The sequence below is a fragment of the Parasteatoda tepidariorum genome, chromosome 5, assembly GCF_043381705.1.
Source record: "Parasteatoda tepidariorum isolate YZ-2023 chromosome 5, CAS_Ptep_4.0, whole genome shotgun sequence".
NCBI lineage: Eukaryota > Metazoa > Arthropoda > Arachnida > Araneae > Theridiidae > Parasteatoda > Parasteatoda tepidariorum.
This window is the reverse complement of record NC_092208.1, coordinates 92,665,068-92,690,749: the sequence shown is the minus strand read 5'-3', so window position 1 is coordinate 92,690,749 and position 25,682 is coordinate 92,665,068. Positions and strand designations below refer to the sequence as shown.

Below are 25,682 nucleotides of genomic sequence, written 5' to 3'. Positions count from 1 at the left end.
AGAATATACAATTAATTCAACTTATTTATACATTAATTCTTACGTGCTTTTTAGAATAGATGGAGAGAGACTTACCAAGTTTAGTCATGGTTCGGCCTTTTGTCACTTAGGCTGATTGCTTTTGATTGCTCTCCCAACCCTTTCCTTCGGCTGCTTTTATATCGTATTTTTTGGGTGATAAAAAGTTACAAATCTGAGGAAAGGTCAAGTTCAAAAGTCATTGTTGTTTTCGAGTTTGTCCCGTGATGGGTCAATCACATGATGGGGGTGACATTGTAAGATTTAAACCTAATCGTTTATTTGAATTACTTTATCCGTATTTAACTTACTATTTGCCGATGGAGATTTCCCACAGTAGTTTTATTTAATCGAAGACTCTGAAATGTTCTAGAAATCTAATCTTAGCCCTTTCTCTTGATTTTAATTTTGAGTGACGATAAGCGTCACACTATTAACGAACGGATCGTAATTGGACTTCTCAGCGAAATGTCATAACTTCAAACTAGAAGAGAATGATGAGCAGTTTATTTTGCCAATGCTGCGAAATTGATTGAATTTGGATGAACCTTGACCCTGACTGGCGACACTTTACCCTTCTACCCAGAAATCGAAAACATAATCTGCTACAATTTCTCTATCACTTTCGGCGTTAGTCTGTGACTCATCTTAACGAAGAAAATTGGTTTATTACCCTTTTAACTAACTGTCGTGTTTACTCTTGGAATGGGGCGACTATGGAGAAAACATTAAGAAAGAAAAAAAAAAGATGTTTCGTTTGTGTCAGGGTCCTGATTCCTCTCCCACGCATTTGATTGACCCCTTGACCTGAGGGTCAGAGGGTGAAGGACACTGGAAGTGTCGTCCCCTAGATTGGAGGTGGAGCAAAGGACTGTTTCTTATGAGAAAGAGGATTTTGAGAGATCAAGATTAGTTTTGAACGCAGAAGAGTTGAGTTTTTAGTTGAGCTATGATAAAGCATGAGCGAGAAGGGAGCAGCAATGCTCCGGAATATTATATTCTCCAATTCATGTATCATTTTGTAAATAATTATATTAATCCAGAATAATGAAATAAATAAGCTATAACTGAAATAATCCTTGGTCATCCTTATTGAGGAGGTCTTTAAATACGAACCAAGAGACAAAATGTCTCACAAATTGGCGCAGCCGACAGGATCCTCGCCTGGATGGAAGGAGGACTGCTATGCTAGTGAAAAGAATCATCGCCGATGCCCACTATGAGAAAGGCCGAGTACAGAGTGTTGCCTGGTGGAGTTTTAGTCAGGATGGAAGGAAGACTGCTATGCTAGTGAAAAGAATCATCGCCGATGCCCATTTAAGTTCCGAGTGAAAGAGATTGGAAAGATTGTCTGAAGGAAAGGGTGACGGCGGACTGACAACATCGACAGGAGTTGAAGAGACGGTACTGGAAAGGGACTATTATCGCCGGAGGCGACAGGAAGCCGACGCTACCCCCCGTGACCTGTGACCATAGAGAATAGGGTGTGGTTTCAACATCGGCTCTCTGCCAAAGAGGACAATTGAAAAGATAAAGGGAGGTAAGCTTTATCCCATGCATGAAAAGATAAATTACATGCTCACATTTCTGGGTAGAAGCTTAACAAAAAGGGTAGTTAGTTAAGGGGATAAGTTTATTTTGTTTTGGTTTAAAGTCAACCTGATGTGTTATTTTATTTGAGCTTAAGGGATTGGCCAGTTAGCTACAGTATTGTTTGTGTGATTAATGAGTATGATTATTATTGATAAGTATAATAAGTGATGATTCGATATTTTTTTTTAGTAACTTAGTGTGTTGGTTTGTTAAGAGTGTAATTTTTTTTATTGCTTTATTAAGAGTATATATGAAAGAAGAAGAGTATTGATTTAATAACTTGTAAAAAAGTGTAGGATTATTTAAAGATTGTGTTTTTATATGTCAATAGCGAGCTGAGTAAACAAGGTTCTTGGTTTATTATTATTTAGTAGTGATTATTATTTATAATGCATTCTGTTAAAATAATTTTGGACCGGAAAAAAAGGTCAAGGAAGGGGTTTACTTTTGTTTAAATGATGAAAGGGTTCATTATTATGACGGTAGAATCTATGAAATTTAAGAGTTTTAATTTTGGGGAAAGTAAAAGTGTATATTTTAGGTGTACCAAAAGAGCACGAAATTTTATTATTTTGCAATGAAAGTTGAAAAGAGTAACTTGTATTTATGTGTATTGAGAAGTAATGTTTGAATATTGCATGTGTTGAATATTGCATGATACAAATTGTGTTGAACATGTTTTGTTTCCATATGAAGTGCTAAATTTCATAATAGAAGGTCGGTGTACGGTGTATGAGTATAGGGGAAGGTGTTGCTAAGTTTTATTTTTTTTAAGGTTTATTTTTAAATAGGAGTATATTTTTTTTGTGTTTAAGAAATTAAATTTATATCGTCAGCATGAGTTTTTTTGGAAAAGCGAAAAAGGAAGATTTGATAGTTCTAGCTAAGGAATTTGGGAAAACGGTTCCCGAGAACGTCAAGCTTTTTGAGTTAAAGGCATGGATCACCGGGAGGTCGGATTACGACGAGCAATATACTAAAGAGGTTTTGAGTGGGATTAAAGAGGAGCGGGAACGGAAGCAGGAACGGGAGCGGGAAGATCGGGAACGGAAACGAGAGGATCGGGAATGGGAACGAGAGGAACGGAAACGGGAACAGGAGCATGCGGTGAGAATGCAGGAATTACAAAAGTTAATAGACGATAGGAAACGGGGAACAAGAAAATTAACAGAAGATAGGGAACGGGAGAAACAAAAATTAAAAGAAGATAGGGAACATGAGCAACAAAAGTTAAAAGAAGATAGGGAACGCGAGGATAAAATAAAGCGGCAAAAAGAGCAGGAACTAGAATTAAGAGAAGGTAGAAAACGGGAGTTGCATAGAAGGATACGTGAACTGGAATGGTTAAAACGAGAACGGGACTATGATCATGAGTGGATAAGATGTACTATACTAGGGATTGAGCGGTTAACAGAAATTTTAATGGAGGACCAGGACGAGGAAAGTAAAACCCAGGATTTTAAACCCTTAGTCAGTTTAAACGAATCGGTTGAATGTCTAGGCGCCGTGGAATCGGCGGAGAGGCCGGAGTCCGGAAAATTTGGATTTGGAGGAAAGGAGGTGAATGTGAAGGGTGGGGTGAGACAATTTCCTGAATGGAGTGGTCCGAATGTTAATAGAAAGGGTAAGTTTCTGCGTGAATCGCAAAGGAAAAATAGTACTAGCTCAGGAGAATGGTCCCCGAAATGTTATAAGTGTGGAGAGGTAGGACATTTAAAGAAGGGATGTCCGAAAATTACTAGATTTACTAGCTTAGGAGAATGGTCCCCGAAATGTTATAACTGTGGAGAGGTAGGACATTTAAAGAGGGGATGTCCGAAAATTACTAGATTTAGGTTAGATCAGAAGAAAGATCAGGCTAAGCAAGATTCTGTAGAACGCGTTATTCACGAAAAGAGGATGAAGAAAGACGAATCGGATTTGCGTAGAATCGAGGTGGTTGAGGAGAAGTTTTGTTTCTCAAAAATAATATACAGCGTTCCTAATTTAAGCATATCAAGGTAATCTTTAGATCCTGAAGAAAATTTTGAGATAGGGAGATGGATCTTTGTAAGTTCAGAGATAGGCCCTGCGGTAGAGGAAAAGTTCAGTAATGTTCCTAGTAACTGTGGGATGGGGAAAGGAATTGTAAACACTAGTGAAAAAATCCCAGTAGTGATCAAAAGTGAAAATGAGACTATGGCTAAAACCAGGGAGTTTAAATTATTAGAGGAACAGGCTTTTGAAAATGCAGGGGATGAACGGTGGGGAAAAGAGTGGGAGAAAAAGATGATCGGTTCTGAGGGAAAAGAACAAGAAGGGAACAAGGCGATTGAGGCTAAGGACACTGACCTTGATTGCGACAATTCGGACAGGAGAGGAGTGCGAATCACTCCGGGGGGTCTTGAGGTGTTAGAGGGAAAGTCAAGTGGGGGTGAGGACGAAGATCCACCATGTATTTTAATGAATCCCGAGCGTGGGGAGAAAGTAGGGGGTCAAGATAAGAAATCACTCTTTTCTCAAGTCTTAAAGAGGAGCAGGTGCAGGGCTCGGAATTTGAAGAAATGCTAGAGGAAGTGAGGGAGGATGGTCAGCGTGGGGTTGAAGTGAAGGTTAAAAGTCCAATTAACGCGTTGAAGAGGATGGATTTGTCCTGTGAAAAAAGAAAGGGAGATAGCGACGGCGCGATGGAATCTAAACTTCTGTGGTTTGAGGGGAGAGAAAAATTGTTTAAGTATCCTAAGAGGGAGTTGTACACAGCTGCGAATTCAAAGACTCCCGATATCAGAATTAAACCCCGTAATGTGCAGATGAAAAAGGATTTGTTTCCAGGGGATTGGCTCAATGAACTTGGAAGAGTGGACATTTGGGCAATTTGGACGGTTAATTTTGTATGCTAATTATTATTATTTGTTAGGCAGGAATTTCGGACATGACTTTAAGGATTTTATTTTGAGGGAATTTTATAAATGGATTTTGGCATGGATATTTTATTTTTGGCCTGATAAAAGTGATTTTAATGTTTTGATTGTAAAAATATTAGGTTCTTTTATGCTATGTTTTGATTTTGTATTTATTAGTTTGTCAAGTGTCCTAAGTGTAATTTTATGTTTAATAAGGTATAATGCGGCCAATCTCTTTTGCGCACGGGAATGTGTGCGTGTAATTGTTTNGTATATGATACATTTCTCTCAATTACTTTTAAAAATCGAACTTGGGCTCATGCGCACAACTGGTTCGCTTTTTAAATAATCTGCGCAGACTACTTATGAAAACCCGTGAGGAAGCTTCCTCGTGTAGGAAAAAGCTGATAGAAAAACAGATTCATATCTAGCTTGTTTTAAAGAGAAATGAAGAAATTGTTCACCAAAGCTTATTAAAAAAATATAATGTATTAGATTCAAAAAAGTGCTCAGAGGAACCCTAGGGTTTCGGAGAAGAGTCAATGCGATTTCGCAAGTTAGCACTTTTTATAACCAGTGAGGAGTTTGGATACCTCCTGATTATATTTAGATCCCATCTTTCATTTCGAATTTATTAAATCTTACGGCTGCATTTTTAAAATTATTTTAAGTAAAATGCCAATGAAATAGAAATGGTATTTTTAATGAAAAATATAAAATTTCTAAATGCTAAATATTAAATAATAAATATTGAACAAATTATGAAAATAAAATAATCATTAAAAAAATTCATTATTATTTCCTATCGCGCTTTTCAAATCAAAATAACTTAATTCCTTAATCATGAAATATGTTATAACTATTTTCAACGTTTATAGCAGTTCTTATAAGTTTTCATTTCTAAGTAAACCATTATTCGGGTTTTTTAATCATTTAGTTTTTTTCACTCATCATCACCAGAAGCAAATTCATTTCTAGACTAGGTATAGCACAAGGACTGTAAATTTAACTGTCGGACACAAAACTTAATGTGAGATTATTAGTGATAAAACGATTTTAAAAAAAACTCCTCCTCTAATTAAATATTTTAAACAGTCATTTATAGGTTATAACGTTCACAGTAAGCTTGAAATTTATTTATAAAGTTGGGGTTTATTTATAAAGTACATATCATATTGCTCAGCAACCAACCACAGGTCTTCTGACCCCACAGGTCTTAGCAGAGTCGAGGATCGAACACCGGCCCTACGGACTAGAGTTCAATTCTCTATCCACTAGGCTACCACAACCGATAGCTATAAACAAAAATTTTGAACAAAAATGCAAAATAAACTTCCACTTTCCTTTCAAACATAAACAGCGAAAAACGTATTGAACATAAGAGTGATTTTTTTTTTCTTTTGTAATTGTATGAAAAAATGCATAATTTTAATTTCAAAAAGAAATCCTTATCGTAAGGAATAAAGAAAGACATTTACTCCAGCTCCTGCACAGCACTAGTAGTTATATTTTATCTCCAATCATTTATTCAATTTTTTTTTTCATGGACGACGTTTGTATACAAACGCTTCATACCACAGCGCAGTGAGTTCGTGTATGTGAACTAACTGACCATCGCAAGCGTCATCTATAAAATATGAATATAGGTTGACTTTTATATTTTTTCTCTTCATAAAATACAGCATATGAATAGGTTAGTTATTAACCCCTACAGGATCGTGATAACATTTATATATATATATACATACATAATATAATATATCGTTCCATATTAATTTATTATTCTTAGTCTAAAATGTTTTTATTTATCTTTTATTCTGAACATAGCCTTTTGTCATCATTAAAAATCAATTTTCTGATAAAGAAGTAGATTAAATGTTTAGAATTTCTTAGAATGTGAGGAGAATTATACAAAACACTTAATTTTGCCTCTTTCTCACACGTTTTAGCATAATTAGGGATTTTCTTGCTACATTTCCCCTAGATTATCCCTACTAAAAATAGCGATGCGTTCATGGATTGTGTGGGGTTTCTAGATTAGCCAACTTTCAGTAATAGTTAAATGCTTAAATAAAGAATACTTGCTTTGCCCTATCTGCTATCCTGCGTGTTTGCTTTACAAGCCGGCAGCATTGAAACGCCGACAGGATGCCAGAAATTTAAAATGAAAATTTTAATGGACAAAAGTAAAACTAGTAAAGTGGCTATGCATTCCTGTCTCTTCTTATATCTTATATATATATATATATAGATATATATCTTATATATATATATAGATAGATATATATATATAGATAGATAGATAGATAGATAGATACTGAGGAAATGGATTTTTAGGTCTCCTGGAAGATTTAAATACAGGAGAAAGTAGCTTAATTAAGGTAAATTTTAAACGTCAAGAGTCAGGAAACTCAACCAAGAGCATTATGCCAGATGATACGGAATACAGTTAATCTTCATTTTGATGGGATGAACTATTTAATCCCTGTTTTGTTTAATCTAGCATCGTAAAGCCACCGAGAAGGGCAACAAATAATAATAAATAAATAAAACATTTTGGAATTATTTTAGATTTAATATTTGTGTTTGTATTTGTTTTTCAGTTTTGTACAAATTTGTGTGTTGTTCAGTGTTGATTCTTTCTTTTTTCTCACCTCGTACGAAGAACCGATATTCAGCTCGTTTACCGGTTCAATAATACTAATAATCTGTATGATATAAAATACTGAAGTGTATATATATAGTTACAAAACCGATAAACAAAAATTTTTTTTATCGCGTATGAAAGGTTAAAGCCGAGCAGATCATTCAAACAAACATTCTGTTCTTTCTTTTTGTTTTAATTATGCTTATAAATATACGAACACCCAGTAAAAAAAATTTGAAAAAGAAATGGAATCGTGTCATTTTTGCGTTGTACATCCCTATTCCATAAAACTTAGATTTGATCATTCAAATAAGATTAAATATTTCTTTTAGAAAAGCATCTTCCTCCTTTTTTTAAGACATAAGGTATATTATTAATGCAACTTTTATTCACATGAAATGGTGTAAATTTTGTTATCAATTCAATTTTATATACAAGTTATGGCGCATATATAAATTATGCTGTAATTTCAAATTTATTTACATATCCAAATGCATACTTTCAAACTAGAAGTTATTTACCACTCAACATATTTACTTTAATTAATTCTAAACTTATCTTCATGTATCGATAAAACGGACTTACTTATCACTAAAACTTTTAACAGCTATATAAAAGTCATATTGCCTCACAAATCATCGTCGTTTCATTTCAGAATTATCTTTTTGGATTCATTTGATTCAAACTTGCGCATCATTCTCAGAAGGAAAAGTTTTAAAATCGCCAAATGCTGTTAAAAGTTTTCATGCATATTTTAATTTAGGCGACATTTAATTTCTGGAACTGCTGTAGATGTCGCTTTGAGATGCGACGTTTATGAATATATTGGAGCGATCCCCCTAAATGTGTTCCATGAAATCACCTCTCCCTATTTCCTCAAAACAGATTAGAATTTAGAATTGAATTGGCTGGTTTTAGAGAAAGGCTGTCGAAGTTGGAACGTCTTAACTTTTCGATTGGTGTGGCTATTTCATTTCGCCAATCCTTCTGTTACCAAGTTTCGAACAAATTATGCCCTAGAAGAATTTTGTAATTGAGTCATTACGCGAAATCTCTTAAATTGCCAGCCTTTTAAAGTAATTTGTTTGAATAAATTTCGATACCTTCGAACTAATAAACTTTCTCTGATACTGCTGACAAATTTATATGAATTGAAAATGCATTAAAAACATCAACTTTCTTCATAAGAGTCAACCATTTTACAAAAAGATTTCTCGAACGTGATTCCTATTCTCTCATTTTCTTACATTCTTAATAGCCTTTATTTGTTTCAGTTTAGACTGATTTAGGATTCATTCTGGTTTCTCTATACGAGCTGTAATCTGATCTTATGAGGATATCTGACTGTAGTTCTAATATAAATATAGTCACAGGGAAATATATAATTTCCACTCTTTATCAATGTATGCTAAAATGGCAACAGTCTGTTCCAAGCAATTTTAGTGCCACGTTGCGGCAAAAAGCTTAACTATCAGTTGGAATAATGAATTGCTGAGTTTTTTTTTTTAAAGTTTTTTTTTATTATGTTAAATTGAATTTATAAATGAGTTTATACATAAAGGTTAATTCTATAGCAGTTTATTTATAAAGGTTATTATTATCGTTTGATCATTTGTTTTGTTTTAATTCTGTGAAATTCTTAGATGTTAATTCGTTAAGGATATCGTGAGTTTTTTAAGATAAAAATACATTTAAAGTAATTAGTTCATGCAAAGTAATTAGTTTATTCTAAATATTTTAATTTCTCATCATTATTATTAGACTTAAATTTATTTTAATGCTAAGTAAAATACATATTTATATAAATGAAAGTTACCATTACTCTTTTCAAACTAAAGAATACATTGCGCAAAGCGTTAGTAATACAATGTATATTTATATGAGAAATTGAAATAAACAACAGTAAATAAAAATATGTCAGAAATATTTTTTACGTATGAAAGAAATAAAATGTAAAATAAAAAAATTTGTAGTTAATTAACAAAAATTATGTTCCAACATGAATGCACAATATGAAGGGAAAAAAGGGTGAAGCACTAACAACAATTCACTCATTTCAATCCTAATTTAATAATTTTGATTGAAATGAAATATAAAAACTCAACTTTTCAACAATAATCACAGATCATTCATTCTTCATGCTACAAATATAATCATATAGAAGTAAGCAAGAATATGGCAAAAATTATATAATAGAGTTGAATGTCAAGTATTCTCACCTACTGAATCAACTAACCGTTTCGGTTAAGTGTTGCTAGAGGGCGCTTCAAGCAGTTGGACCAAGAGGAACTTCAAGAAATGCGTCGTAATAACGTCAGATTGGATTGTCCTTAAGTATTATAGCTCATGATTATAGCTAATATTACTTACATTTCTCGAATTTATATTCCTTTCATATGTAAACTTATTATGAATTAAATTGTATGCCATTTAGCTTTATTCTTGACTAATAAAATTCTATTTTATTCCTTATTATTAAAACTTTTTCTTTATAATTGAAATTTTGATCTTTATCATCGAAATTGAAAAGTTTGTTGAAATAAATAAATATAGATCTATATATTAAGGTGCCCCTTCACTAAATTTGCTCATTTTTTTTTCTTCTGCCAACTGTGTTTATACGTACCGCACGGCCAAATAAAATGAAATCGAAAAGAAAACATAATTAAAACATAAAATAAATTATAATACTACTAATATATATATATATATATATATTTCGAAATAAAACAAGGAAATAACGTAAAGATGGAAATGCACGTTATCTGACATGGGCAACAATAAAATAAGAAAAATAAAAATACCTTATTTAGAGATTTCTCTGTGGGTTGCAAAACATAAAACAATATCGCTCATCCTGGCAATACATTAAGTGGAATTTGGAAATATAGTCTAACCAATTTTTTTTTTTTAGATAACACCTCTTCAAAAAAACAGAACATTGATCCCCCTTTAAAAAAAGGTTTTTAAAATTCTATCATTTATCATTAAACTTTATTTCTCAGGTTCTTATTCTTTGAACTTGTTCGACCACATTATTCTTTAACATAAGAATATCCTTTAGGATGCAATCGAGGATCAGACTTGTTTTAGTTTGCGAACGAAAATAATTTTTTACTCTTGAAACGGATACATCAGTTTCTATTTTTATTTTCCTACTAATATTTTCTTTAGGTAGAAAACACGCATTTGTGTGATTTTGTAAAGATTTAAAAAAAAAAACTTTTCTCTTTATAATAAAGTCTTTTCAATTTTTCAAAAATCATATCTTTGAGATGAAATCTTTATTCAACATTTTTTTGAAGTCAATTTTTATTTTATTTTAAACCCAGAAAGCTCCTTTAGAAATGGAATTGTTAAGCATGTTCCAAGTTTCTTCTGAAAGTTCCGTGTATCTTGCTTCATGGGTACTTAAGAATTATGTTTTCATACAATAGATTTAGTTTTCTAAACCGAAAAAAATTTAGATTGAATATTTTATGATACAATACTGACTAAAAAAATTCTTGACTCCCCGCTATATTCATATTATTATTTTTTCTTAAACCATTATCTATTATTATTAGCCCTCAAGGGTTTCAGAACATTTGCTGAAAGTTCTAGAGAAAGGAATTTAAAAAATTCAAATCGATGTATCCTGCATCCTGTTGAGAAGTCGAACTTTTTTTTAAAAAAAAATTAATTAATTAAATTAAAATTGTGAGTTTAGAAATAACAATCTTCTTTTTAATTTTTGAAAACCTTGAAAAATTATGTTTTAATCTCCCCAGCATCACCCATTTTTTAAACAACCTATTTTTTAGAGGGCTTTTTCATTATAGACGCCGATTAAATCGGATAACGATATGACTGAATTAAAAAGACCTGACCGAAGTGAGTCGCGATTTTTTTTTTAAACAGAATCATTATTAAAACTCTTTGAGGAAGTGGAAGAAAATAAAAAAAATTTCTTAACCATTTTTCAAAATAATTTAATCTATGCAATGGGATACCTTCAAGTGACGTAGTGCGAGTATACCGATCCTTATGGGTTGTCGAAACGTGGCATTTGCTTACATTAGCAACTGTTCTTTCCATTCTACTTCAAGTAAACCAAGCCAGTCGAGTATCCATCCTCTTAAGTGACACATTCTAAATTCTTTCATAAAGATTATATCTACAATATTTCAATTCTTTCACTCTATATTTACACAGAGACTTAGCCCCAAAACAGCCACGAAGTCACGTGGAACTAATGATGCATCGAAGTTGCCAGGTGCACAAAACAAAACTATATCACGGTTACCATGAAATACATAAACAATTTATAAATCTAAGTTAAATAAAAGACGTACGCGAAAAGAATTATATTTCAACTCATTCGATTCTGTATTTAATTAACTTATCGTTCATGAACATTACAACTCATGTGGAGAAACTTAGCTCAACTTCAATACTCCGTTTTCCTGATAAAAATTAGCTGACGTCATCAGAGGTGGATCCGTAAATTTTTCTTGGGGGGGGGAGAGTCTTAGACTCAGATCCCCCCCCCCACACACACAATAAAAAAATTTTATGAAAAAAAAATTTTCATATTTTTTTTGAAAAAAAAACTGGGGTTTTTAATGCTAGTCTATTCATTTATTTTTTTCATAATGAACAAAAGAAAAATACATAAATAGTATTCAAAATTTTTAAATAATAAATGCAATGCGTTTTTTGGAAACTTTGGCAAATCTGTCAATGATTTTTTCAACATCCAAATCAATTTCTCGATGAATGTTTAATAGTGCGAGTCCATTTAATCGTCTTTGATTTTGAGTTGCTCTAAGCAAAGTTTTGAGACGTCGAAGAGTTGAAAAGGAACGTTCTGCTTTTGCTGCACTAACTTCTCAACAACATATTGATTGATGGGTACAAATCGATGTCCCAGGCATTAATGATCTTGGAAAGATCGTTGGGCACTTATAGTCCTGTTTCTGTTTCACACTGTCATTTTGCCACCCTAAGACAAAATTCTGTTTCGACAACTTTTACGGAAGTATTTAAGAGATTCTTATAAAACTCGGCAGTTTCACGAACGGCTATAAGATCTTCTTCTGTAACAGTTTGACGAGATAAAAAAAACTCGGATTATGACTCTTTTGGATTCTGGAAATAATGAAGAACATAATTAGATAGGGAAAAAATCGATTTTTCCGACCTACCTAGGTGTAAGAAGTTTTACTCGTGATCATTTCCGTCGTAGCTTATAAATGGAAAAACGTGTTAACACTGTTTTTTTTAGTGTTACTTACCCTTGTCGTAATTTTACTTATTAAATATTCATAATATAATTTTACGCATCTTGGATAGTAAAATAATTATACTATGTGTAATACACAATGTGAATGGGGCTTCTTAACTGTTTCAATGCTTTAACTCATGAGCAAGAAAGGAGCTTCGACCGGCTCCATTTTGTAACAACTGATATGTGTCAGAAAAGAGAAAACGCTGCTGGAACTGGTTGTTGTTTATATTTAGAACAAAGATGAGGCCATCATGCGAAAAATATTTACGTTTTTTGACGTTTCACAGTTAACTTTCAGCTCTACTTTAGCTCGTTTAACTTAGCTACGTTACGAAATAAAAATCTGACTACTCATTATATTATTTATTTTTTAAAAAAAACCGGATTGCAAGTTCAAGAGAGAACAACAACGTCTTAAGGCCTGGTTTCTTAGGACAGGACGCCGTCAGCTGGAAATCAGCGCTAACCTCTGATTGGTCCATTTGTGAGTTTGATAGTATACGTCATCGAACGCTCATCTTGAACTACAATTGCCGTCCAACTCAACTGCAGTTGGATTACAACGTGACGTTAACCACAGAAGCAATGGCGGACAACATCCAACAGCACATTGAAATCAGCCAAGATTTTGATTTTGACATTAAACATAGCTTCTTCATTAAACATAGCACTCTTCATTTAGCTCAGCTATAATGTGTTTTTTCTTGGACAAAGTCATTATTTGTTCTCTAAAACACTGGTCGACAATAACAAAATCAATACAAATTCAAAATAAATATTTGTTTACGTTATTAACGCATGCGCAATGAGAGATAATGTCTGCGTTGGACCGACTGCTCACGCTGAGCTAACAAAAAAGTATTTTTTTGGCGTCAGCTCTACGTCAACTTTCCGCTGACGCCCAGATAAGGCGCTAGTTCTAAGAAACCAGGCCTTGAGCTAACAAACCAGTATTTTGTTGGCGTCAGCGGGACGTTGACGTCCCGCCGACGTCCAGATAAGGCGCTTGTCCTAAGAAACCAGACCTTTAGCTACGTTACGAAATAAAAATCTGGCTACTCATTATATTATTTATTTTTAAAAAAAAAACCGGATTGCAAGTTCCAGAGAGAACAACAACGTCTTAAATTAAACTGGCACCGATTTCTTTAGTAAGATATAAATTCAAAGGAGTAAAAAGCTATTGCAAAAGGGAGAAGGAAAAAAAGCATCAGTGCGTGGGTACATATCGTTTCCATAAACGATAACGCTATGTCGTAACCGACATAAATGCTATTGTAATCAGAGAGCGTGTTTCGGAATCTTTAACACAGTGGAATGATGACGTAACTACCACTAAGATTATACGAATTCACTAAGACATGTTAACTTGGTTTTATTTTGAGGTATCTTTTGATAGATGAAGGTTGATAGAATTCCCCACAAAATTTAAATCACCGGAGAAAGTCATTCGAATCACATTTTCCAAATTGTGACATTTAAATGTTAAATAAGTATGTCATGATGTGTCATTGCGGCGGCCGTTCTGTAAAGCTTCCTAAGGACCACTCTAAATAACTTTTGATCTAATTATCCGACCTTTACGTTCGAGGACTCAATATTAATGGTTCAAGTAGGTGACCTCAAATTTGCTAATAAATGAGCGCAGGCGATATTTTAAGTTACGAAACCAGACACAAAAATGTACTTTCTCTGAACAAACATGCCTTTTTTGTTGCGGATGGAATTAGATTTTTCGGCCTCAAAATATAGAGGGTAGCCACAATCTGGGAAATATAGTCCGAATAGTTTGGTCAGTAGGAGAGCGGTCCAGTGTTTGGAGCACTTTATTTTACTTTGCGCGTATTTCACCCTATGCAATTTTTGGCATTATTTTAAAGAATGCAATTTTAAATGCCAAAATACAAAGTTTGAGAAAAAACGATCGAATAGTTCCTTGCGAAATCGAATTTTAGTAAGCCGACTTTTTCAAAATTTGTTCTATTTCTGCACTATTAAATTAGCATATTTGAGATCACCCTCTCGTATCTTTAAGATTGAGTCTTAGGACATAAAAATTCGATCATTAGATCAAAAAATATTCAGGGTGTTTTTTTTTTGTTTTTTTTGCGCTCTGCAAAACTGCACTGTTTGAATTTTCATTCTAAAATTATGGTACAATTATCGGCAGCAGTCTGTCCCTCCAATTAACCGTAAAGTTTTCGGCAAAGAACAAATTTTACCATAACAGTTTTTTTAACTATTTACAACTAGCATGGTTTCAAAACCGCAAAAAGAAATTTAACTGAATATTTGAGTTATTTAAGCAGCTTTATGGTGCTGCCATCTATGCATGAATGAAAGCATTGTATTCTAATAACCCGGAGTCTCAAATCGGGGAATGAATGCCACTATATATTCTTCACGTGTCGAAAGGGATAGAGGAAATACTGTGATCTCTATGTTTTCACTCGAATCCTCGTTCTGTCGGTCATGAGATTGACAGATTAACCCTCTCAACTATAATCTGTACCCATCTGCAAGGAACTAAGTGGCTTCATTTGGCGAGCCTAGTGGGGGCGATAAAATTCTGGTTGCTTAACCGAATCAGGCGAAAACGGTTAATGATAACGGTTAACGGTTTTTCTCACATTTAACAGTTTGAATATCATTTTATTTACGGTTTTTTGTCTTCTTCTTTGAATATAGTAGAATAACAATTAAATAAATAGTTATAAAACCATTTTCCGAGAAATTTCTAATAGTGTATGGTGATTAGTAAATCAAACTACGAACCTTGAGGTCATCGGTTCGAATCCTGTGGGCAACCAACTAACATCTCTCTCCACATTACTTTTGATATTTTGAATTAAAATCAGTATGTGCTGTTTCAATTTTGAATATATTACGTTTTCAAAATCGACTATTATTTGTTTCGGAGTTATTTTGACACATTTTTGCTCACTTTTGAGAAACCCTTTATTAATGCGTATTTACAAAGAACATTCGCAATAATTTATGTTAAAATCCTGTAAATTTAATCTAAACTTTTTACCGTGAATTCAATTTAAACTTAATTGTTGTCAGAATTTTAAGTTCAGATGTGTGTTTAGCTACCTCTTTTTGAGAACTACACTTCTAAAATTTTCATCTAGAGTTCGAAATCACGCCAAATAGGCATTTTTAAGACTTTCTTAAATATTTAAGTTGTTTGTTCAATTTTTGAAGCTGTTTTTATATAAAGTTTAAAATTAAAGTTTTGCAGCGAGTGTAAGACTTCTAAACCTCTACTTTTTATATGTAGTTTCGAAACAACTTCGTAGAACACTCTAAACAGTTTAAAACAGTTTTTTTTAAAAATAATAAAAAATAAAATGGCATAAAAGAATTATTTCTGAAAACAATTCTTTTTCAATGCTCCTTTTGACACTATATAAACCCCTTCACATCTTTGATTTTGAGAACTCATTTTCTTTTATCTCAATCTTTTGGAAGTTAATTGAACAGAATAAAGTGACATTTTGATCTTCAGTCGCCAAGAATTTTTATCCTTTCATATTGTTGGCGCCCTTTGTGAAACAAAAAAAGATAAATTCTACTCCTTTGGTCATGAATAACGAATGTAAATGGAGTACAAAATCTAGAAAGATATTAAGGGCGGATGAATAACTTTTCGACCCAAGTTATTCTATCTTTGTGTTTACAAACTAATCTACGATTCCTTACGTCATAAAAGAAAATTTTTCTTTCTGTACACATAGTAAGACTCGAGAACTAAACGTGAAGTTCGTGTTTAAATTTATATAAAGCTTTTCCCAATACAGCAAATCAATTGTTCACACAAGATTAATTTAAAAAACTGTGATAGGATACTACTGAATTAAATATTTTGTGTTTTGTATTTCATGGCTGTTGATAAAAATTAGTAAGAAGACAACTTTGAGACGTTTCTCGGTCTCGAAGTGTTTGCTCAGTCAAGGCTGAATTTGATTGTATGCAGGCCTGCTCATGACGACCGAGAAATATTATAACAAGTCCCCACGCGCTAATGCTAGAGCATATAAAAAGACGACGCGTTTTTTATCCACGCTCGCCAAAATGGCAACACTCTATTCATAACGTTTTCAGCGCCGTGCTACGACAAAAAGCTTAACTACTAGTTTCATTGATGAGTTTATCGTTTTCTTTCACAATATTTATTTGAATTTATGAAGTTCTTTGTAATCTTTTGGCTATTTGTTTTATTTTAATTCTATAAAATGCTTCGATGTTAATTCTTTGAGGATGTTTTATGTAATGCATTCATGAAGACAAAAGTACATTTTGCAAAGTAAATGACGATTTATTTTAAATATTTTAATTTCTCACCGTTTTTAGTGTTTTTAAATTAATTTCAATGTTTATTAAAATACAAATGTGCGTGAAAGTGATAGGATGCACCATTATTTCTTTCAATAAACTACAGAAAAATTTCAAGAAGCGTTATTTATGTAGATTCGTTTTATAATATTTTCTTATAGAATAGAAGAATTTATTATATGGCACAAATAAATAAACAGGAGTAAATAAAAATACGACGGAAACAATTTTTACATATAACAGAACTAAAACTAAAATAAAAGATTTTAAAATTATTAAAAAATTTTATGTTTCAACATAAATGCGCAGTATAAGAAAATATTCGAAACGCTGACATAAATTCACGCAATCCTATCTTTATTCAATAATTTTTATTGAAATGAAGCACCCAAAAAAAAACTTTAAAAGTAGTCACCCTCTGAAAAGTATCTCGAAACTATATTCATGCTATAAATATAATGTAAGAAACAACTTTTAAAAGAAAAACAAAACAAACGCAGTTCATTTACTGTTTACTTTTATTAAAATTAACACACACCGTTATTCTAAAAACTCAAAATCTATATCGTACACAAGAACTGCTGTTGCCAAAACATGGAATACTAAATATGTAATAAGAATATAATTAAAGTTCACGTTCACACTTTTACAATAATAATCGTTTATGATATAATCGTTCAGAAAGAAACAAAAATATGACGGGTACGCTAAAGTATAATCGTAGAATGTCAAGTATATATCTACTGTATCAACTTACCTGTATGGCCTATGGACAGTTTGAATAAGGCTACTATACTAGGAGAGCTGAACTATTAACTAAATTGGAGCAAACTATTAGTTCGCAAGTTAACATTATGTTAGTATTAGCGTGAAAGTTTGAAGACTATTTGGATACCAAAAATTATTGATATGGGTGGTTGTGCGGCATTAAATTGCACAAACAGTTAAAAAAAAAAGGCTTTCGCATGTTCAGATTTCCTTTAAATGTGAAAAGAAAGAAGAAATGGATAATAAATTGCCGAAAATACAACTGGCAGCCTGGAAGTGGAGCTCGCTTACGTGAGGTAAATATTCATTTATTTATAATTCATTAGATTTATTACTGTGTAGTATATAAACGATATTAATTTGTTAGAATTCGTTTCTAAATGTTTGTTTTCGTCTATTTTTTAAAAAAAGTAAGCGAATAACTTGCAGGGTTACTTGAATTGTACAGTTTTAACAATGTACCAAATATAGGAATTTTCATTGAAATTTACATTTATTAAGTATATATTTATTTAAAATATGACTTTTGAACAACATTTATTGATTTATTTAACAATTTTAAGTGTTTATGTGCAATAAAACTAATAAATAAAGGCAAGAGATTGGTTGAATAAGTATTCGCCAAACTTATTTCATGATCTCCAAGTTTTGTTATCACTTATAAGTAGAGCCCGGATTTTGATGACCTAAAAAATCTCAACTAATGCCCTTAAAAAGGGCAAAAAATGCCCTTAAAAATGCAAAAATTGCGCAAAAAATGCCTTAAATAAAGTAAAAATATTGAATTAAAAAATTTTTTGCTCTTTAAAATTATTATGAGTCATTTAAAAAATATAAAGCAATGCAATACTTGTTCTACGTTCATTAAAGTTTGAAAAATATGTTTTATATCCTAAAATAACAAAAAAAGGAAAATATATTGACACCAAAATATTTTTCTTCTGTATAGAAACTTTGATGGATATAACACCAAAATATTAGTAACATAATATTACTAAATACCAGAATTGCATTGGATTATTAAATGTTTTTTGATAATTTGAAATGTAAACGAGCGTCTCTTGTCTGAAAGTAAATTTTCATTCCTGCAGAAGCTTCTTTCAACGTCTTCTGATGTTATAGGTGTGTACTTGAAAAAGACGGTCTCACTTACTGACAATTCTTCTTCAATTTGAAAAGATTTTGCTTCACCTGTTAATATCCCATAAATTTTCTTCATTGTTTAAAAGCCAGTGTAATAATGAAAATTGATAAAAAAATAATAAAAATTGGAAAAAATTAACAGAAAGCTTTAAAAAATGCATTAAAATGCAAAATATGCCCCAAAATTTAAAGAAAAGTGCTCTATAAATCTAAAAAAAATGCTCTAAAAGACAAAAAATGTCCAAAAATGCAAAAAATGCAAATGTCCTCAAAATCCGGGCCTTACTTATAAGTATTTCTTTTTGTAAAAAAACAAATATTTACCTGTTTTTTATTGTATTCCATTTTATTTCACTAAGATCAAGCAGTTACTTTCTTAATCTTGGCTAATTTAAGTCTAAAATTTAGTTATTTATGGTAATATATCGCTTAAATTCAAACGGTTTTCATTTATCATAAGAAATCTATTAAATATGCGATCTTTCATATGTTTTTTGGTGTATCAATGTTTTTTTTTCTTGTTTTAAATTCGTGTCTTAAATTGCTGAAATTAGTTCCTGTGTTAGAAAATTTCATAAGAGTATGTTTGTAAATTGCAAACTCTATTTTTTTTAAATTGATTTAATTTAAGTATTAAAATAAAAAAAATATTCTAAATATTTTTGCAGGTTCATTTTGAAGAATCTCAACGAGAAATAAATAAAAAGGATGGAAACAATAAATTAAGACCTGGTGCTATTCCAACAATTTTTAATGTTCCAAATAAATAAATGTTTTGAAAATGTGTTTTGAAATAAGATGCTTATTTAAATAAATTATATAAAAATTTATCATGCGTCGTTTTTTCTCCTCCCCATAAAACTCTTGTTTCTATTTATTCTACTAGCTCTATTTATATAACTGGAGGCTTCGCCCCCTGCTCGCTGGCACTCGCCAACCCCCGGAACTGCTTTCGCAGTTCATTTCGGATTACTCGCTTTGCTCGCTCATTGGATACGTTCTTAACGTCTAGCTTTTGTATACTTTTTTGAACACTGAAGGTCCGAAAACTTTTCACTGTAGAAAATTCTAAACCTGTACATTTCAATATTAATTTGAAATTGCAAACAGTTCACATATTTTTCTTAATCACACTATTCTAAATTTCAGTTGTTGAGAAAAGTAACTGTTGTAAGTTTTGTTTTAAAGTCTTTCCCACCAGAGGGCTAAAGCCATGTGTTGTAAAACAATATGAAATAGTAGTCTGCCCCTGAACGCCGGATGTAAAGCATCGGCTTTGATGAAGATAATTATGTATTTTTAATTCTCTGAAGGGCGCCACCCTAATAATATGGAATTTGTAAAATAAATGTATATATTTTTGATTGTTGATGAAGCCCATCATTTTGTGTTTTCATCTATGCTCAGAAGCAGAACAACTATAAGTTTTTTATTTTGTCACAAAAATATAAAATGTATAAAAAACAAAGAAAAGAGTAAGAAAAGGAGTATAGTCATAGAAAAAGTTAAAATTATAATATAGTATTTGTCAGTTAAAATAAAACTTTTTGTTTAAGTCATTGCTAACAATTCAAATTTCTCCGAGGCAATTCTAAAGTATAAATTAAGGTAGTATTGTTAAGTTGAAACACAATATTTTTAGTTTTGATGTCAACAATACAATTCAATTTTTCACAAAAACGATTGTTTCCATTGTTAAGTTCAATGTCAACAATTCAAATTTTTCTGAGGCAACTCTTAACCTCTAAATATTATTTTTTTTATGTACACATTTCTAAATGTCAGTATTCAACCACAAAACAACTTAAAGTCCTCAAATTTAGCATGAAGTTGTAAAATGTAATGAAAGAGGGTCATAGCAATAATGAAAGTAGAAGTAAAGTTAGTACTGTAAAATTAAAACAATATTTTTAATCAATGAGCCAAGTTCTTCAAGAAGCAGTTGTAGAAGTAGGTTGTTTATTTAAAACTTTTTATAGAATTTCTTTAAGAACACAATTGTTAATTTGGGCATTTGGCGATACAACACTTTTAGAATTGAAGGATTTGTTACGTCAAGCGCTCAGGTATCATAATTTTGATCTAGTTGCGCTTCTATGTCATTTTGATTTATGTTGCTAAGTTAACTTTCAAAAAATTCTATGGCTGGCAACAGCATTTTTATTTTTTAAGTTGTTTATTTTTATTTCTTTTAGAATTCGTTATTTTTTTAGCGAAATGTTTTTTAACCTAACAGAATTCTTTGCCGACTGTTTTCTCTATGAATGAAGAAAATAAAGTAAATATTTAACTGTTGTGAAAAGAATCTTATTTAGTTGTACAAAGTACTTCAGCCAAAATTTGGGAGCCACGTAAGAGAATTATATATATTAGATCAGAAACACATCATTAAAAGGCAGAATGCTTTGGTGTTTTCAAAACGTAAACAAAACAAAGCAAACGTTGCCACCGGCGGAAAAGAAATACAGCCAAAATTTGGGAGCCACGTAAGAGAATTATATATAATAGATAATAATGGCTAAAAATCTTAATTCGTCTTGTCCTTAAATGTTTTAAAGAAAATTCAATGTCTCAATTAAAAACACTAATTTTAAATCAATTCTTGATTTTGAAACAAAATTTACATTTAGAATATTGCATGAGAAGTTAAATTATTTTGATTCAAAAAACGTACACAGGTCAAAACATGTTTTTTTCCCATTTTAATTTTGTTAAAAAAAATCTGAAAAGAAAATTAAAAATTCAGATCTAATTGAAATATGAAATTTAGTACCAAATTTACTTTGAAATCATTTGTAAAAAAAATTGATGTAACTGGCATATAGCACATGTACAGTTTTTTATTTAAAACTTTAAAACGGTCATAAAATTTCCAGTGAATTTGTATAAGCGTAAAAAAAAAGTTTCTGAAAAACAATGTCAATCGTTGCACGATTTTCTCTACCGATTATCCTATAGTTGAGATTAAAGTCGTGTTTAGCGATAAGTTGCCAAATCTTGTAGTTCTTCATTATTGGAGGAAAAGCTTTTGCTCCAAAATAATTGATAAGTCGGCCTGTCTAATTCAGGGGCTCTAATTTAGAAAGGCGACGTGATGACGTCAGAGAGGTCCGACTTCAAGTATTATAGTTCATGCTCATTACTTAAATTTAAGCTAACGAAACATCTTAACTGTAGTGTTATGGAGGACACTACTGGCCTAACATAAAAGATATCATTTATGTAACAAAGCATATTAAATATTCACATATAGAAACATAGTTTAGTTGCCTTGTCAACAAAAGAATAAGAGAAATCCTGTTTAGGAATTTAAATTAATTATTGGTGTTTTAATGTTATGAAAAGTATTATTTTATATGTATTTTTCGGATGTCTTCTTATTAAAAAAAAACAATCTGTTGTTTCATACAAAATAAAAATTCTAAAGTGCTAAATAATTTCTTTAGCGAAATGAACAATAATGTGTTTTTATGTTATCCAAACATTTAATATGAATTTAACGAGAAGTAGTAAACAAACAAGCTGATTAGTCTTACATTTAATTCCACTAGATTTAGAATCTAAATTTGTGGTCTGGGATAATAAGTGTAAAATTTTTAATACTTTTTTTGATGAATATTTTTTTAATTTCGATGTCAAAATCTCTTTAGCGTTTAGAAGCAAAAACTTTTTACGAAGTGATTGCGTGAGTTGGTGAGCGAAGAAAGAAGGAATCCCCAAATATCAATCTAAAATTTATCGTCACTGAAAAAATTTTTTTATTTCAGTCCAACTGTTCTATTTTAAAATTGCTTCAAGGAAGTTCTTTTCCGTAATATATCTATCAAAATAAATACACTACACGTAGAAAATGTTTTTTAACTTAAAAATCGATTATCCCTACATTTCCATTGTAATTCAGTTCTAACTCAAATTTGTTTTTGCCAGCGAATAAAAGGCAATTTCCTTTTTATGTTGAAAAAGAATGCTGTGTCAGTTCCTGTACTTTTTTCTCCATGTTCGTTTTTAAAGACATTTTCCCCCGACCCGGTAGTTTTTTTTTTTATTTTTTTTTTTTAAGTGCCTTTACGAACGACTCAAACATTTTGTTGGATGGAAGTAAAAAGTTAGGCCTCTTTCGGAATGGCGAAAAATCTTTTTGATAGAGGTTTAAAAGCGTAGCACTCGAAACATGCATCAATGTGATCTGTTTACTATTCTAAATTATACGATGACGAATTTTTGGTTTCTGAATAACAAAGAAAACAGGCTGTAAAAAAGTTGTAGGATCTTGATCTATGTTTATTTCATACACTTTTTTAGAATTTCTGCATATTCAGGAAATATTTTACCAGGATATTAGAATGGGTAAAGGATGATGCTTTTGTTCAATGGATTTCATTTCCTATGTCTTTAAAATTTAAATGTATAAAATTTTATTTTGAACTCTGTATTTTTACTAATATTGATTTTTAAAATTTGAAGTTCCCTATATAACAGGGGTTTCCTACCAGAGGAAAGATCCCGGTTTTAAAGAGGTCAATTTGGTTACACTTGATGAAACAGACCTCGCTGCATCTCCAGACGGAGAAATAAGGTATGGTCAAAGCTACCAGAATAATATGGTAAAATTTATCTTGTTTCTGGTTCTACAGAAGCTCGGTAATTTTTTATCAAAGCGTTTTGGTAATGATTTTGGTAAAATTAACAACAAAATATGATTTTACAATGTGTAATAAAATTTGGTTAGTGTGGTAATTTTATCATGATACTTTAGAGCAGGGATGGTCAAACTTTTTTGATCGAGAGCAAAAAATCGAGAAAAAAAAAGTTTGGTGGGCTAAGTAAAAACTCCTAAAATTAAAAAACTATATGCAAGTTTTAGTTTGAAAAAAATGAGATGAATGAAATTGCTATTTCATTTTTAAAAGTTCCTTATATTGAGGATCCAAGTGAGATGTACAGTCCACAAAAAAAACGAATCACCCTGAATAACTTTCGTTCTAATGATCGGATTTTCACGAACTAAGTGTCAATCTTAATGGTTCCCGGGGGGTGACCTCAAGAATGCTAATTAATTAGTGCTAACTATTAATTAAGTTACGAAATCAGACACAAAAACGTACTTTCTCTGAATAAACATATATTTTTTTTTTACATATTTGAAATCCTGACCCTTGACAAAATTTCGAAATAATTGGGTCTTTAATTGGGTCGCAATAAAGATTTATATGTATGGCGAAAGTTTAAAAAATTGCCAAATTACCTCGCCATAGAAAGTTAAACAATTTAAAACAGCCATAAAGAATATGAATGAATGACGAGACGTCATAACATTGTGTGCCTCTGTTGCTATAGGCAACCAGGAAGGGAATTTTTGAATCTGCTTTCTGGGCATAGAAAATAGTACTCGTTTTAATACTTTAAAAATAAAATTTGAATTTAAAATGAAGAAATAAAAATGAAATTATTTTTGATTTTCCAATATTTCAAAATTTGAACGTTCAACTTATTATCTGGCATTTTTTTAATTTTTTTAAAGATGTTATTTGTATAAAAATGCTGCACTGAAACCAAATTTACTTAAGTTATTATAAATTTATGAAGAGTTGTAGAGCTAATTGCTTTTACACCTCAGTTCAAGTCTTTCAGGTAAGGAAAAGAAAAAAAAGAGATCCTGCAAAAAATTTGGGGTACGATATATATATATANAGAACCCTTTAATATATATATAGTATAAGAGTAAATTTTACTTGTATTTTTATTTTACTGTTAAAGATCATTTCTTTCTGACAAATATTTAGGTCACATGGCTTTCTTAAATAAGTAGGATTTGCAAATAGCATCCTTACGTATAAATTCCGAAACTGACTTTAGCGAACATGCTTTTTCCCTAAACTCTTCGATTGCGATCAGTTACTTATTTATCACCAAATATGGTTGCTAAAGTTTCTTTGTTTCATTCCTTTATTTAAAAACTTATTTTACTATTCTCACCATACATCTGATACGATAGCCTAATTTTAAGTAGAGTTCGCAAGGTCCTTAAGAAGTTAAAAATGTGGGGGTAAAACTAAGAAGATGTATTTTATTATGTTTATATTCACCACAACATTTAATATTTAATTTCTAAAACTCGTAAATTTGTGGTCACGAAATGTTAGGTTTCAAAATTTATTTTTAAATTTAATGATAACTTTATAATTACGATCGATACTGATACCACAGTGTTCTTAATTTATTAAGGACTAGATTCTTGACTTTTTAAATGAAAGGTCAAATCAAAAACCAAAAAAAAAGAGTTTCAAATCTTTGAAAAAATTAAAATTCATCAAAAGTTGGAGTAAATTTTATTTAGAGTTTATTGTTGTATCTTGCAGTTGTAGGTTATTTAGAGATTTGCTAATTTTGCTAGTTTTAATTGTTGAAATTAGAATTTTGCTAGTTTTAATGGTTGAATTAGAGAAAATAATGAGACCCCTCTACCCTTAACTATTTCCAGCATTTATGCAAACAAATTCTTTCATTGGTATTTTTTTTTAAATTTCTGAAATTATTAGAAGATGAAAAAATAGCTTAGCAACAATATTTAAAAATTAATGCTGTTGGCAGGAACTATTCGTCTCACCACTTTTTATGAGGTAAAAATGTTTAATAAAAGAAATTATCAAAAATTTAATGCATATGTGGCAGATAACTCTTTTAAGTTTTACTGAGTTAAGTTAATAATTTAATTTCTGATCTATAAGTCAGTGACATTCTTTGGTTAAATAATCTGTGGCTTAAATAATAGAAAACTATAAATAGAATCAAAATGTTTGAATTCCTTCCTGTAGGATTTCAGTTGATACCTTTTAAGCATTTCGAACGTCAAATATTTTGATTATTTAATATAAATAATTTATTTAGTGTAGTGTAGCAAACTTTTATGTATTCTTTCCTATCAGTTCTTTTATTTCAGTCGCTTTGCAACAGTCTCTTTCTACAAAAACTAATCAATTTTATCATAGAATTTTAAATTGAGGGGGGGGGAGAATTTAGAGGA

General features: G+C 31.1%; 2 protein-coding genes across 6 annotated transcripts in view; both read left to right on the top strand.

The window, feature by feature from the left end:
- The window catches only part of LOC107440814 (uncharacterized), a 651,143-nt gene that overhangs the window by 440,922 nt on the left and 184,539 nt on the right, over positions 1–25,682 (top strand). The gene's annotated exons all lie outside the window — the stretch shown is intronic.
- Positions 787–4,418, top strand: LOC139425556 (golgin subfamily A member 6-like protein 24). Its single transcript, XM_071180798.1, has 2 exons — positions 787–3,315; positions 3,403–4,418. Exons 1-2 carry the CDS (start codon positions 2,449–2,451, stop codon positions 3,613–3,615), a joined length of 1,080 nt encoding a protein of 359 aa, XP_071036899.1. The 5' UTR covers positions 787–2,448; the 3' UTR covers positions 3,616–4,418.